This window comes from Pseudopodoces humilis, chromosome 1, assembly GCF_049639895.1.
Source record: "Pseudopodoces humilis isolate 2021_Gansu_Grassland_sample_001 chromosome 1, ASM4963989v1, whole genome shotgun sequence".
In the NCBI taxonomy this organism is placed as follows: Eukaryota; Metazoa; Chordata; class Aves; order Passeriformes; family Paridae; genus Pseudopodoces; species Pseudopodoces humilis.
The window spans coordinates 102,754,193-102,770,925 of NC_142200.1; the positions used below are offsets into that span (position 1 = coordinate 102,754,193).

General features: G+C 42.3%; 1 protein-coding gene across 11 annotated transcripts in view; it reads right to left on the reverse strand.

Moving 5' to 3' along the window:
• Nucleotides 1-10,494, reverse strand: part of EZH2 (enhancer of zeste 2 polycomb repressive complex 2 subunit) — a 51,035-nt gene extending 40,541 nt beyond the window's left edge. For 2 of the 11 annotated variants that reach the window (XM_088060503.1, XM_088060489.1), the window contains exons 1-2: nucleotides 7,764-8,314; nucleotides 7,609-7,674 (exon numbers count right to left, since the gene is read on the reverse strand). In XM_088060503.1, coding sequence (XP_087916629.1) covers nucleotides 7,609-7,646 — 38 coding nt within the window. In that variant the 5' untranslated portion in view covers nucleotides 7,647-7,674; nucleotides 7,764-8,314. Of the gene's footprint in view, nucleotides 1-7,608; nucleotides 7,689-7,763; nucleotides 8,316-8,708; nucleotides 8,729-10,071 lie in introns of those variants that run through there. The other 9 variants (XM_088060505.1, XM_088060499.1, XM_088060495.1 and 6 more) reach the window with 8 other exon arrangements.
• Nucleotides 10,495-16,733: the final 6,239 nt, after the last annotated feature.

A 16,733-nucleotide genomic window follows, 5' to 3' on the forward strand; every position in this document is an offset into this window, starting at 1 on the left:
TTTTCTCTAAATTGCTGGTTTTTAGCCTTCCTGTAATAACAAGGCTGATGAACCCTTCTGCATACATACTCTACAGGAACTTCTGATGAAAATGGCAAACATAAACAAAATGTGACAGTTTACTGTCCACTGAGTTACATATATGTTCTGCAACAGTTTCATGAAGGACTACAAGTGCTCTGGCATTATGAAAAGCTTCAGCATGTACATATATTCTGTAAAAAAATAACAAACTTAGAGATTGGGGAAGCCATTAAAAATAAAATTACGAGGGAGAAACACCACTTAGGGCTACAGACACTAATGTGTCCACAGAGAGCAGCCCCTATCCAAGCAATATCGTTGCAGCCAACCACCATTCCAAAGACTCACTGTCACTGCTCTCTGCTCCAGTATGTAACATAATTACATACAGTATTTTACAGCAGCTACAATCCCGCACTGTATGCCCAGATGTTGCTAGGGAATGCTCCTATCTTAGATATTAGGAATTCCAAACTTCCGTCCAGATTTGGTAGCAACTGGTAGGAGCACCTGCTTCCCCTCTGCATATTTAACTCCTGACTTAGGCTTGCCTTGATCACAACATTTACTTTCCTTCATCAATTACCATTTCCAGTCTGTTTTTACCAGTTGAAGTAATCTCTCCAAACACAGTTCCTCATTACTGCCCAAACACATCAGACAAAAACTGCCAGCCTCGACTTTCAAGCATCACCCCTACTTTACGCAGGCATTGCTACAAAAAGAAGTCCTTTTACTTGCACCTGTGCTATCATTGCCCTCCTGACAGCAGGAGCATTTTTGCAGCCATTGACTGGAGCAAGGAAGTTCTCTAGCTGAAAATATCTTGCTGCTTTTGACTGAAGAAAGTGAGCATCCAATCGTTCTGGCCTCACCTAAAGATACTGACCCATGGCCTTAGGCATTCTAGTTTTCAGCTCCTTGTGACAGTATTAAATGCCTACGTCTACAGATCAGTTTCTGGATGTGCTCAGTTCATACCACTTATTTTTTTAAATGCTCTCCTCACTTAGTAAGCCAGAGCAGTTCAATTTTACTGACACCCAAGACAGGAGGAAACATGTCAGTTCAAGGGCTCACAGAACTCATGTTTTCTTCAATCATGCTCCCCATCTGATTTTTTTTTTTTAAGTTATAAATATTAGTTTGCCTCCTACAGTATTTTATTTCTTGCTTTCTCCCCTAACAGTTAATTCACATACATAGTTAAACACTATATTGCATTAAAATCCTTCTCAGGAGTTTCTACCACCATTATATACTGACCAGGCAGATATTAAAAACTCCCACGGACAAGGAAGAAAGAAAGGAAAGAATGAGGAGTCATGAAGCTCTTGGATATTAAATAGAAATGGTTTTTCACTCCCTTTTGCTTCCTGGAAAAACATTAGAAATCTTAATTTATCTTCTTGCTCTTTTTAAATGAGAATCTTCTATTTTTCTGCATTAGAAAACTAGCAAAGCAAAGCAACTGCCAGTATTCAACGCCCCTTACTCTATCTGCCAGCATGTTAAAAATTTTGCAGCTCAGAGTTTATAAGTAACTCTTGACCTTCCAGAAGCATTTCAGAAAATATCAAATTTGTGTTCCTTAACATCTAAAATAATTGTAAACAATCTGCTTCAGAAATTTAAATAATCATCATTAAGAAAGCCCACAAGAACTCATCTGGTCATGACAAAACCCACCAATCATTTTAAGTTTTTGTAACTAGTTGTAAGTTGATTAAACAAGAAGTACCTGAGCAAGATCCCACAACCGCACTGTTCTAGAAATCAAGCTTATTTCAGATTTTCTATGAGACAAAGAAGGAGGACATCAGTTTGATGACTTCTTTTTTCCTAATACCACACTGCCTTCAAATTTATTTTGACATTATCCCATTTTGTGGGAGTTCTTCATTTAGAACATTTACTCATCAAGAAACACTGGTATGGATGCTTCTCAGTTTCATTCACTTCAGTAGATAAAAACAAAAATGTTATGTCTGTTTATAAGAAAACAAGATTTCAATACAAATAATTAGTTTTTAAATACATATCCTTAAACAAATACAACAGTAGAACACAAAAAGTAACTCAACATAATTTGCTTTCAGACAGTCCTTAAAAGAGAAAGATAAATCCATACTGGAGTGTCCTATCTGTATAAGCAAGCCTGCAACTTTCAAAGCTATTCTTCCCTTCAAAAAAAAATCTTCCGTGTCCCCACTTCAGGATTTAGGGAAACAAAAACAGACACAAAATCATTATTGAATACCATTTAAGGAGTAGGAGTAACCCATTTAAAATAAAAAAACTTCTGAATTCCCTACATTACCACTTTCTTCCAGCACATTTCAACATTTGATACTTTTAGAAAAATACCGGTTTGGAAATAAAAATAAGCAGTTTAAGTATTTGTCCACTTGGGTGGGGGGAGGGGAAAGACAGAACAGGGAAATCGTAACCAAATATTTTATAATAAAGACTAAACCAAATTGGCAGTAACTGAAACTGACTGACATCTCACTTCACTTTGGGCAACATGCAGCAGGTAATGCAACTATTTGCTTTTCACTTAGATATCTGCATCTATAAATACTTCTAACATTTGCATGGATGAGTAAGATTATTTGGCTCAAAAAACAAATAAAACATTCTAAAACTCCAAGCAGCACCACAGCAACAAAAAGTTTCAAGCCCAAATTTGATCATACTTTTTACGAGTCACAATTAAAACCATCCCACGTTCCTCACAGCAAACCAAGCCTGGTTATTTGTTAGGAGAAAGCAGGGTTTTATGCATAAAACTTGAGCTTCACCTTTGAGTTGCACAAATGCATACCTCCAGAATTTCTTTCTTCACACTCATTCACAGACACCTAGAGGAGTTAGATGACTCCCACACACATTCCAATTAACCTCTGTTGCCTAACACCTCCATCTCTTAAAAATTTAGCTTTTTGATATCCTGGATAAATCTGGCAGAAAAAGTAACACTTGCTGGGAACACTTATGACATGTCTCCACAGGAAAAATAATTTATGATATGAATTTGAAGAGCACAAACTATTCCACCTGAACTTGTTTTGTGGACACACCTTTTATACTCTAAAAACTAAAATAGCCACAGGTTCTCCTGTTCAACCCATACTTGCAAAAGCAACACACACTTCACACAGGAAAAGCCCTGATGCACAACACTTGAGGTTCAATAGTTCTTCCATACTCTTTCCCTGCTTAGGCAAATAGCCTAAACTTTACAAGACATTATACCTTCACATATGCAGAATTTACAGTAGAGCAGTCTAGCAAAGTTGAAGCTGAACTGGTATTTGCCATTTGCCTGAGTAATTCTAAAATGGGCCTCAAATGATGAAAGTAACTGTAAGAGTTATTTCAAAAAATGATCATTTTAAATTTCACAGAATAACTGGGTCTAATGTATGCCATCCTTATTCTGTAAGGTATACAGCAATAAATCCACCTGCACATATTATTAGGTGCTGCTTAAAAAGGAAAAGAAAACACAGATACTACTTTTCCAGAAGCTTGACATAATACAGAAAACTAATTAGAAACAGTTTATCTTGATCAAAAACAAAGAAAAAGACAAAACAAAACAAAACAACCAACAGGCAACCTCAAAAAACTCCACCACCCTTCAATGAAAAAGAAAACATCTTCCTTCGGCTGTGGAAGAGAACTGGAAATTCAAATAAGGTCTTGGGACCTTATGTCTCCCAGTTTCAAAGTAACCATGTACTGAACACCAGGAATGGTTAAACTATGTTAAGAATAAAACAACATATGTCAATCTTGTCTTCTAATAATTACTGGATTTAGCTTTGCACTAAACACATTGGTAATAAATACTCCCTAGAAACATGCCACAAACTACTGGACATATAACAGAAAGAAGCTATCACAAAGGACAGAATTTATACCATCCTGGTTATATACTGTAACACTAAAAAAGAGACAATAATAACAACTGTAATGCATTTGCCTCAGCACAGTTCCACGGCTAAATCAAGTATCTATAACACACATCCATACAACTTCTTACAGAAGCAGAAAAATTAATTCCAGCTCTAGAATTTTTTATCTTATTAGTAAAAACAAAATCGGACTACACACCAAAAATATAAAGCTTGCCAGATCCACTCATCTAAGGAACATGGAAAGGAAACCAGCACACATTAAAAAAAATTACAATTATGTATGAATTATAAGATTTTAGTTTCCTTCCTTTCAAATACTTTGTTTCTTTAAATTACATCTGATGGCTTTGGGATTTAAACCGAACATGCAGGCTGTGAATAGAGAATGCATGGCAGGAAAAAACTGAACTAACCATGAAAAAGGCAGAATGGAAAGGAGCCAGATACTACAAAACACTGACAAGGGAAATAGGCCTGGTTCTAGATCAAAAAAACTACTTAAAAATATAAAGAAATCATATCCTCCTGTAAAGATTTATTTTCAGTTCATATCTAAAAAGATTCATAGGATCTGAACTGCAATTTGTACTACTTTGCTTGCATAATTACACATACAATGTTATTCAAGCAGGCACCATATGCATATACAAAAAAGGAAAACTAATAGCAAATTCTGGAGTAATCTGTAATTGTATAGCAAGGAAGTCTTTATTTGCACACAGTAAGACAGCAGTTTTACCTCATTTGCCAATGAAATTGTATATATATCCAAATTAGAAGCTTTGGAAGTGCTACATCCCATTTTCAAGCAAATGACAACACTGTGCTGATCCACTCACATCATTACACTGTTATTTTTATCCAGAGCATTCAGATCACGTGCAGTATCTATCTAAATGTCCAAATGGCCTTCTTACCTTAAGAGTACTACTGATTTTACTGCTAGATAGAAAGCAGAGAATGCATTATAAATCATTCCAAGTCAAAAGCAGTTTTTACTAACAGAGCAGAAGCACAATGAATGAAAACTCCTATGTCCAAGCTTCAGCCAGGTAGCCAAAAGCTTTCTTAAATAAGACCGTGATCCACACTAATTTGGGGGTGAGTCTTATTTGTTTATATTTTTTTCTAAACACAGCAGGGACATCAAAAGTCTCCCTCTTCTCTCCCAGTATTTTAAAATTACAATCAATTTACAAACCTGTGGCTAAATAATTCATTATATACTTAAAAATTCCTTTCTATTTTAGTATTTTTAAGACAAGTTTGTCAATTTTATATGCAAATTATACCTTTCACTCTTCTTAATAATGGCCAAGTTTAATAGTGTTACTTTACCCCTTAATTCAGAACCAAGTCCACAGTCTGACCCATCCTAGTGGAAATCTAGGTGTACAATTAGAAAAAGACCGTGACAATCAAACTGCCTACTACTATCAGTTACAGAAAGCAGCATGTTTTAGAAAACTTCCCTGTTTCTTGGTTGGAGCTCAATAGAACTGTCCCTCAATAGATTTTATTTTTAATTTCACCTCATCCATAAATAGACCTACACAGCATCATCCCTAAGTTTTTAACTGATCTCTGTAAGAACAGATAGGATACCTACTTAGTAATTCCGTACATTGTTTTCCTTTTAGTCTTTAGCCCAACAAAACCCTTGGGCATATGCTCAGAGCTAAAAAACAAACCTGAGCATTTGACTAACTTGTAACAAGTGTTGTCACCATCCCCCTGTGAAGCACCCCTATCTCTTCTGCATACAATTTATACAAGATTTTGCTGATTTAGGTACATTTTATACAAGATTTTAGTTTGCCTCACTATCCTCAAAGAGATAGCTACTTTAACTAAAAGCATTCCTTCAACTATGTCAGTGCAGGAGTAACTCATCCATTTAAAGACTGACTTGGCCACTCCAGAACAGTTGTACAAGTCATACACTTAGGTGTTAAATGTGTAGATACATTTATAGATAGATACATTTACAGATGCTGTCTTCAATCAGACACCACTTCAAGGGGCCCAGCACAGCTCTCCATGGACCTCGCTGACAGAAGGAACAGAAGGTTGGAAGCAGCTTCAACATTAAAATAAACCTCCAGTTACTGTCCTACAGCTTCTGTTAACAGTGGTCATGTTGGTTAATGTAGGTGTAATGCAAACACCTCCATCAAATCATTAAGAATTGTATTTACCGTATGCAGCCCATTTCCTTCACTCTTTAAAGAAATTGTTAAAGTGAATTTTGCTTGGATAGGTAATACTGCCAAAATTACTTTATCAACTCAGTAAGCTTCCTTGCTTAGCAAAGGCAAGGTTCTGTTCCTGAGATTCCCAGCATCTCTGCTGTGGAAAACATTATTCCCCCTAAAGCTTCACAGATACTTTTTCTCAAGCCAGATAAAATCCACCCCTAAGTACTAACAGTAGAATTATGGAACTTCCAGATTACAGCCAACATTAAAGTTTTTCCACAACACTTTTGCTCAAGCACAACATAAAGCAGACATTTATTAAATGTCCCTTCTGTCAGCATTGCAGCAATTTTTAAAAAATAACTCTCACTGTTCAATCACATGAATATAGAACCGTCATCTAAAATTTTTTTTCAGTTTTAACATTACAGCTGTGAATTCATTAAAATGCATCCATGATCTATACAGCTAAGGAAGCTGAACTGTCTCGTGAATGGTGACAGAACACTTCTTTTGATTAATTGCAAGAGGAATTTTAGAGTGCACCAACTTTCCTGAGAGCACTGTTGGCCTGCACTGGATTCTAGATGTAGCTTATTCTGACATAAGCTGCTTTACAGAAAGGGGCTTGCACTCTATATCCAATACAGCTCATGCATTCCATAATGCACTACAAAAATTCCCTTCTCCCTAAGCCAAAGTTTCTTTGCAGGTAAGAAGTAGCACAGGAATATTTACATTTCAACTACGAAGGTTGCAATGTTACAGAAAAAAACAAAAACCGGTTTGAAAACATGTCTTCAAAGAAATCACCATATTTCAGCTTGTTGGCAATTTCAGCAAGAAAGGAAAAAAAACACAGCAGGGGGGAAAAAAGTTGAGCTTGAATTTCAAGTCTCTGGCCTAAGTTTACACACCATTACTTTAGCTCGTTTTAAACAGAGTGGTGATATTTTATGACTTTTTGAAAGTGCAGATTTCCAGTGTCTTCCACTTTCCAAGGTGAAATTACATATTAAAAAAATCTCTGAAAGAACACTGAAGTTTTTCCCAATTTTTCTCCTAAATTAAAGTCTTGAATCCTTCCAAAGCTCCAGATGAAAATAGCAGTTGGTATCTCATGGAACATTATACTGTCACAGACTTCTGCACAGGTTGTTTAACTTTAATTGTTACTTTCATTTCTCATGGAGGCAGAGGAAGGAAAAAAATATTTTTCCTTTTTTCTTTTTTTTTCCTTGTAAAGGAAACTCCAGAACAAGAAATGTGTTGTTTTTATCCAGTACTTTATGAAGTACTAGCTCTTAAAAACATTCAACACATCACAGAAAATTTTTGAGTCACATCTCCTAAAACACTGGAAACGCGTTTTCTTTAAGACTTTGTGGCATTCAAATATTCAAATTTTAATAATAACTAGTGAGACTAGTTATAGTACACTATGTAGAAGTAATACTCACCCTTCTGCAGATGCTTTATTGTTACCACAAATAAACATTCCCCCGACTCTCAATTTGATATAGACACTGGGGACAAACAAAGAATTACCTTTAATTTTTTATAAATTGCAAAAAGAATCTGAATGTGCCAACCCCTAAAAAAAATATTAACCTACCTATAAGAAAAACCCTCACTTAGATGTGAAGATTACACTAAATGTGCTGATAAAAACTCTTCACTGAAATCTGTATTAGTAAGAACCAAACTCACAATAGCTGAAAGTAGAGCTGCTAAACACGCAAAGACAAACCTATCCTGCTAGAATTAAATTACGGTCTCCAAACTGTTAAATGCTTCTCATCAGAGAGAACAAGAATCTGAACTTCCAGCTTTAAAAATGCAAAAAACTTTCTCTTAAAATCAGTGTGGTGCTTTGTAAGTTAGAAGTAAGTATCCCGAGTAATGCAAGTTTGTTATCCCATTCCTGCCGTACATCTGTGCACGCACTGCTTTTCTTTCGTGTATGAATAAGAATTTTGGAATCACCACGAAGACCTGGTAATAAATAAATGTGCGTGATGCCACAACGCACCGATTTCTTTATCCAACCACACGTTTGTTGCTCACAGGAGGCTCAGCCAAGTACCCTCCTTCGCACCTCCCCAGACACCCTAGCTTTAAAGAGCGTTTCGTATCGCCGTGCTTGGCGACATTAGACACAAAACCCCAGAATTTTCAGCTATCTGTGAACTTTCTTGGGGCGCTCTGAAAGATCGGGATCGCACGGTGTCCTCCACGATTAGGAAGTTCGCCGGAGCGGCCGACAGACTGAGTTCCCCCCTGGCTCCTCCTGAGCTCCCTTCCTGAGCCTGGAGCGCCCCAAAGCCGGGGCGGGAGCCCCCAGCCCAGCCCCGCCGTCCCGCGGGTGCGGGCGGGCCGGGGCGCGCTCAGCCTCCCCGCCCGGCTCGCTCCGGCTTCCGGGAGCCCGGGCGGACCTGTCCCAGCCTCCCGGGAGGAGAGGGACGAGCTGCGTGCCGCGCTGCCCACGGCGGGCACACGGATTTCCCCTGCCCGCCGTGCACCGGGCTCGCTCACACATACACACACACCACACACACACCTCCCTCTGCCCGCGCCGGAGCCGCCGCCGCGTGCCGCCGGTTGGAGCGGAGAGGAGGGGAAGGGAACCGCCGGGTCTGCCCCCCGTTCTCCTCTCGCCACCCGCCCGCCGCCCCCCGCCCGTCGGAGGAGCGACGGCGAGCTCGCCCCCAGCCCGGGTCTGCGCCGCGCCGGGCGGGTATCGGAGCCGCCGGCCGGGCTGGACGGAGCCAACTTAGACAAAGGGCACTCCGGACTCCATGTCTCCCCCCTCCAGCTGTCACCGGCCGGGAGCGCGCGTGTCTGCCCGCCGGCGCCCCGCGGGAAGGGAACGCCGGGGGCGGGTGCTCCTCCGGAGCCGGACCCGCCCCCGCCCCCATCCTCCCCTCCCTCCCTTCCTCCCTGCCGCCCCCTCCCCTCCTCCCCTCCCCCATGACAAAGGACCCGGGTATAAATAGCCGCTCCCGGCGCCGCCGCCGCCTCAAGCCCGCGAGGTGTCGCTCGCTCGCCCGCCCACTCTCCGGCCCCCCCCCCGCCCGGGCTCGGCGCCGCCGCCGCTCCCGCCGGTGCTGCCGCCAGCTCCGCTCGGCGCTCCCGCTCTGCCTCCCTCCGCCTCCGGCTGCCGGATTCACCCTCCCGGACCGAGCGCCAAACACGCCGGCCCAATCGCCATCGCGCTCATTGGCGAGCGCCGAGCGCCGCCCCCATTGGACGGACGGAAGCGGCCGGGGCCCCGCCGGGCCAATCGGACGCGGCGGGGGGCGGGGCGAAGGGCGCGGCCTCGCTCCCCACGTGCGGGGGGGGCAGGGAGGGGTGGGGAGAACTCTTTGTTCTCGCGCTGCCCGCGCGGGGGGACGGGAGGCTCGCGCTCCCCCCGCTCCCGCCGCCCCCCGCCCCCCGCGCGCCCGCCCCCCCCGCGCCGCGCGGCGGGGCCGGGCCCGGGGCTGCGCCGCGCCGGGGAGGCTTGAAACTCTCCGGCCGCCTCACGTGGAGATGGGGGGAGAGGGAGGGGAAAGGGGAGGGAGGCAGGCGAGAGGATTGGCGGGCCCCGGGAGGGGCCGCGCTCCCGCTCGGCGCCGCTGCCGAGTTTGAATCGGTCCGAGAGCGGGAGAGGCGTAACGGCCCTAACGGTCCCGGGGGGCGGGAATGCCCCGAGCGGGCCCTCCGACCCTGCCGCCGCTCCGCATGTCGCTCCCCTGGCGCGGGAGCTCAGCCGCTGGAGGTCACTCCAGCCTTCCTCCATCTTCAGCAGGGAAAAATAAAATTGCCTGGATAAGTTTTCCTAGCGGGTATTTAGCCCTTCCCTTGCGACCGCATCCCTTTCCGATGCGTCCCGCATCGAGTACCGCTTCCGAGATGCGCAGGAGCGGTCGCCGTATCCTTACTTCCACAAGTACCGGTCCTCCTTCCTTACGAAGTATCACCTTCCCTCTTCCTTGTGGCTAACTCAGAGCATCTTCAGGGGCAGAAATGAGCAGCGGCCACTGTGAGGGGTCCTGATTGGTAAAAGTCTCTCGCGGAGGAAACAAATCACAAACGCGCCCTCATTGCCAAATGATGCCGTGGGCTTGCCGTGTCAGATCTGTGAGCCACGCTCTGACACGTAGGGAAAACGAGGATGTATCAGCCTTGGAGGCTGGGGACAGCCCACGCCCGCGGGGCAGCCCCGCCGCTCCCCGGCGGATGTCTCGGCCGGCTGAGTCACTTCGCAGCGCTGCTGCCTCGCGTCCGCGTGCTTGACCTTTGCTTGCCCAAACTTTACCGCCACCAGCCCGCCTTTTGTGCATCGCACCGGCGCCTTCCTCTCCCTCGCCGCTCCGCATCCAGCGCGGTTTCCCCCCTGTCGCGGGGGGATGTCATCAATCGCGGCAGCAAGCAAAGCGCTCGCTCCGCGTCAGGCTCGCATCCTGTTGCTCGCTACGTGCTGTCTCCAGCCTCTGAGGTTGCTATCGTTTTCCCTCGTTTCTAATCCACGAGCCGTGCTCATCAGTCTTGTTGCCGAGGTTGTCTTTAAACCTTGAGGATTCGTGCACCGTTACTCTGCTGTCGTCCTGCTCTCTGGTGGCTCCAGCCTTTACTTCTCTTCAGCAGGGAAAAATGAAATTGCCAAGATAAGTTTTCTAGTGGTACCATGCACCTCCCTTGTGACCAGATCCCTTTCCCATGCGTCCCACATCGTGTGCCACTTCCGATGTGCACTGGAGCAATCGACACATCCTTGCTTCCATCATCCTTCCTCACCAAATATCAGCTCCCCTCTTCCTTGTGAATACCTTAGTGCTTCTTCAGGGTCAAAGCTCAAAAAATGAGCAGCGGCCACTGTAATGAGGTCCTGAGTGATAAAAGTCTCTTGCGGGGGAAATAAATCACAAATACACCTTCATTCCCAAATAATACAGTTGGCTTATGTGTCAAGTGAGGCTCGGTGGTGTTCTACTTAAAGGCGATGTGCCTGTGTGTTTTTATAGTCTCTTTCTGTAAGTACTTAAAATTTCCAGACTTCATTGTGTATTAAACTTGGAGTGAGATCTCAAGCGTGGGCATTCCTACACTGTATGTTCTTGATTTACCTCATGGCCTTGAAAAGGGGTTTCTAATAGTAGATCTTTTTCTTTTCTTTTTTTTTTTTTTTTTTTTTTTAAAATCTCTGGGGTTTCATGAGTTATGAGCAAAACACATGCAGCAGAAATTATTTCCTGTTATGGTTACATGTCATATCGTGGTAGATAGCTGTAACCTTCCTCTAAATCTAGTGTAGTGGCTGCCAATTGGGAAGATTATCTTAAAAATATTAGTCATTTCTGAAAATTCAGCTATTTTGAATCTATTCTGCCCCAAGATGGCTGCCATCACCAAAATGGCTACCTAGCCCCTTCACAATTTATGTTTTGTAATTTATTTTGATCCTTCAAGTTGCACTTCATTGAGATCTAGTTTTGGTTAACAAGAAAAGTAACAATTGCTAGATATGGGTGAGGTAACTTAATGTAACAGGTACTCTCAGCCACAAGTTGGAAAGATCTGCATTGTAGAACCTACCCTGTGAACTAGAACTCAGCACTGATCACATCCTTTTCCTCTCTTGCACAGATTATTCATCTGCTATACCTGAAACTGATGCTTTCAAGAAAACTTTACATGTTTTGAACTGAGTTACTCTTTCTCCTTTGCTCTGTAGCAGAACAACTTCTCTAGCAAGGCTCTATTCTAGAGTCTTAAAGAGATGAACTCCTGCCTAGAAACTCCATGAGGTGCTGATTTCCTGATCCTGATCACAGTTCAGGCTGTCTCAAACATTCCAGAGAATTTTAGCAACTGTTTGATTCTCTACACAGGGGTTTAATGTTGCAATAGGCTCCATACAGACTTCTCACAGAATAAACCACTCGAGTGGTTTTCTGTTTCTGTGTGTATTCTGTGATTAAAGGACAACTACTTGAACAAGGATCTGTGTTATGCACAGACATTCAGATTGGACCTTTAGGCAAAACTAGTGCAACAGTTTTTGAAAGAATTACAAAGTCTGGTATTTTGAAGAGCTCTTCTGATAGGAGTGGATTCTGGTGGCAGCAAGGAACAGTGCTTTTGAGGAAAGTGGCTAACATTGAAGAAATATATGATATAATGAATGATAACAAAATAAAATTAGGGTCAAAAAAAAAAGGTATCAGTATTAGACCCTTCTGGAGCTGTTGAAAACATTTGCCCTTTTTTATAGCTAATGCACTGTAGGAGAGTTTTTTCCGTGTTCCCAACACATGAATGTAACATGTATGTTCATATTGTATGTATGACTAAAACAGTAGGATAAGGATTTGTCAGTGCTAGATCACCAGCATCAATCAGACATAAAAATAATTGTTTGACAGCATCAGAGGATCTCCCTAACTATGATTGCTTCCATGGGGGGGGATACTTCTGTGCCTCTTTTCACCCTTTAAAGAGTGGCATTTGAGTCCAGGAAAAAGAAGGTGCAAATAAAATTTTGCTACAAAGCACAATTAAGTGGTTTCTTTTAGATATTTTTAACGTCTCAAGCAAGGTGGTATTTCCAAAGTAGAGGTTGTTCTTTATGCACTATTATCCTAAGACTTCCTGGTAGTCAGAATCATATGGTATTTTATCCATCTGGCTGGGGGAACCAAGCAAGACCTGTCCGGGAACTATCTTGGCCTGGAATAACGAGAGATGTTGGCCAGTTTTCCCCTTGCCCATCCGGTTTCGTCCAGGAGAGGCACAGCAAGGCTGCTCCCAGCACCAGCAGCGCGGAGCAGACACGCCGATAGCTGCCTCTGTAATTCTCGTAGATAAGCTGGTGACTTGCTGATGGCAGCGTCGCTTTCCTTTGTGCTCCGGAATGGCAGCGTAACAAAGCTGTGTGCAGCTTTGGGCTGGGTCTCCTCTGTGGCGAGGGCTGGTGGGCTCCACGGATTAGTCACATAGCCTGGAGAGATTCAGCCTGCTCGTGTTCCAACTCCCTTGCTCGCTGGAGGGGAGGGAAGGAGGATGCACACCCTGTCCTGCTTACACCTACAGCTACAATCAAAGCCGGTAGCACTGCAAGTAATATTTCATCCAGCAGAACGTTTAGGAGTATGATCATTGTTTCTTTGTGTTTTGAGTTTTTTTTAATAGATCTTATTTATTCAAGAAGTGCCATCCATATATTAATGTCCTAGTTTAGGGACATAATAACATTTATCTCTTATCCACAGCAATGATTACACAGAAATCAGCATATACCCTACCCTTTTTTAAGTATTGGCCTCTTGTAACATTATTATAAAAAAGCAGGGATTTTGCGTTACCTTTTAACAAGCAATTAATGATTATGTTTTGTAACTAGCCACTCTGAGATCAGCTATGTTTTAAAATGTTTTACGTTAATATCTTACTGGTACTTATGGACCAATTTCTTTGAAAGAAATGTAGCCTTATGAACTGTTTTGCACATCCTTTCTGACCTCTTTTGTTTCCCCATTTGCCATATGCTTCTCTGCAGAATTGAACTTAATAATCAGAAAATAGGCCAATGTAACTTTGGGTATGGTGTTCTTTAGGCTAAATGTGGAGGAGACGAGCCATTGCAAGATATAACACATTCAACAGTGTCTGTCAGACATGCCATATCTCAGGAATGGTGCTCGAGGGTCCTGCACCATCCTTCCTGGCCTCTCCCACACTCAAAGCAGAGTGCTGTGGGCTGAAGGCACAGGGCCTGGGGGCTGGAAAGGACAGCAGACCCAAAGGTGTGCCCCCAAAAGAAGCACCACACCATGCTTTAAGAGTCCCTGCTATCAGGAGTTACTCATGCTGTGGACTCTTTGCCTGCTGTGCAACTAAAGAGTGGCTGCCAATTCACTTGATGCATTTGTCACAAGAGCTGGTACCTGAAAACTCACTCAGCCAAAGGAGATGTTCTCAGTCTAGGTGCCAAGCAAGTTCAGTGGCAAGAGTGGGCATATTGTCTAACAGTGATAACTAAATAGATTGCATGCATGGAGAAAAGATGTAACATTGCTAAACATAGCCAGGATGTGATGCAATGCTATTACAGGAAAATGCACAGATTTCTGTGCCATTTATGGGCTGCCTGCATCTGATGCTGTGAATGGTAACACATGCAGCTGGTTCCTAGCTCTGCAAACACATCAGTTGCACATACACACACACCTCACACACATCCCCAAGTAATAGAAAGCTACCTGACCTTTCACTGAGTGTTTGCCTCATGATAAAGGTATTTTATACTGGGTTTAAGTGTTTTCACTATGCTGGGCCACCTGAGCTCTGTCATAATTGCGTTCAAGATTTTACTGGGGTGTAAGACAAATAAAGGTGGGAAGAAGAGTGATGCAAACAATCTATGGTTCTAGATAAAATGCAGGAGAGTATCCTTTTTTCTAAGGAGAAATGTTGCTGAAAGGAAAGCTTCAGTGTTGCTTTCATACAACAACTGAAGCAGTGTAAGTGATTTCCCATTAGCTTTCTTTAACACACAGAGATGAAGGTTGTTGCGTGTGATCATCCATTTCAATTTGTGAAAGCGATTAATTAACTTCCCCTGCCTTCAACTGGAAATGAACTTGTCTTTAAGACTATCTATAGGAAATTCTTTTACCTCAAATAATCTACGTCTGATTATTTTGTGGTCACAGAAGCTGCTTAAGTTGTGTGAGAAAAATATTTTCTCTTCCTTTTCTGCTTGCATTTTCCTTTTCTTTTTATTCCTTACCTGATCTGCATTTACTCTTATATTCAAACCACTTAAAGGTCTAAATGGTATAATATCACAAAATTGCCACAAAGATATATGCCTGACAACTTCAATTGCAAAGCCCTGGCCCCATTTCCAGGTGGTTTTGGCAGCATAGCTGTATGATACTGCTGAGTGTGCCACTCACAGGGGATAATTTTGCTGCAAATTTAAAGGTTCAAGTGGGTATTCAATAAGTGTTGATGGATGATGGTCTCCCATCAGGCCAAATCCAAGATTAAAAGCCTGAGCTCTATTTGAATATTGTGTTTCTGATATATCAATGTTCTCCAGAGGCAGTGGCTAAATTTCCCTAGCAGATGGACAGAATTCACTGACTAGAATTAAAGCTTCATGTTTGGCTGCAGAAGGTACTTCTGGCAGCCACATGCAACATACATATAGTGATAAGTCAGACTGTTTGCAAAAGCAAATGCCTGTTCATCATTTCATCTCCAAAGGATTACCTCCAAGTGTAACCACCCTTCCATCTCTGTGTGAATTGGCCATTCATATGCCTCTGTTTTTAGCATCATTTACCCCTCCTCATTTTGTCTTTGATATTTACGTTATGTCTGCTTTCAGTTTCTTTGTTAAGGTACTGTCCTGTCCTGTTCTGTCCGCAGGAAGTGTTTCCACTTAAGGCAACCCTACATGCCTGTTTTGAAATAATTCATATTGTATTATGTATGTACACAAGAGATCTGACATATTCAAGGTTAGTAAATTCATAAATGTAAAAATGAAAACAATGGGTACCAACACAGACTTGATTAAACTGAATGGAACTGAATGCCTTTATGGGAGAAGACTAGGAATACCCATAGTTTGAAAGTGGATTTGATAAACTGTTAAATCTAGCCAGGACTGGTAAGTTATATTGTCAAAAATCAGTATAAGAAGATGTATGGTAAAGACTTTACAGTGAAAGTAAAAAGAGAAAGATGCTCATCCATCCATTAAACAAACTAATGCAAGTCATAAAAATAAAATGTTTACACAAGTTTATGGAGATGTACAAAGTACAAAATATGTCACATTTGCACCCCAGGCTTTTTCTTTTCTAGTCTTAGCCCTCAATAAAAACATCCACAAATCAATGCGAATTTAGAAAAGGGATTACCCAGAGCCATTCACTATTGTGACATTTTGTCAGTGAGTTCACTTCCTAGGTATAAGTATTCCCAGTTATTTCTAATTATTCTTTGCCAAATACACATTTCTTTCTAATATACACATCTCTGAAGATCAAAATGGTAAAAAAACTATACTCTGCTCCTGGTCTGAGGAAGCTGTTACTGAGAGCATAATCTGTTTCTGAAATCAGAATATGATAAGCTTTTCATGCTTTATGACCATGCTTTATGAAAGGATCATCATTGCAGTGATTTAAGTGTATGAACAAATACAGACAGACCTGTACATTAAACTCTGTCATGCAATGATGCAAGACTTGGTCATGAGATTGTCAGACTACATTTTGGGTGTCAGCTGAATATGCTGGTCAAATATGTAATGGAAAGAATGACCAATTTTAATTTGTATCCAACTTGAATCATAGAATAAAAAAGGTCATTAGTTTAACAATTTAAGAGTGTTACATATCACTCTCCTCTCTGAAGCCTTCATGAGGGGTATGAAACATACAGTTAAGAGAAATTAAGGGACTGGACCTTAGCCAAGAAAATTATTAAGTAACTGAGTGTCTACACAGACTGATGCTGGGAAATGTTTTTTGAAGGATAGATGGCTGACAACTATGTAAGTGTTGAAACCTTGTCTATAATTTAC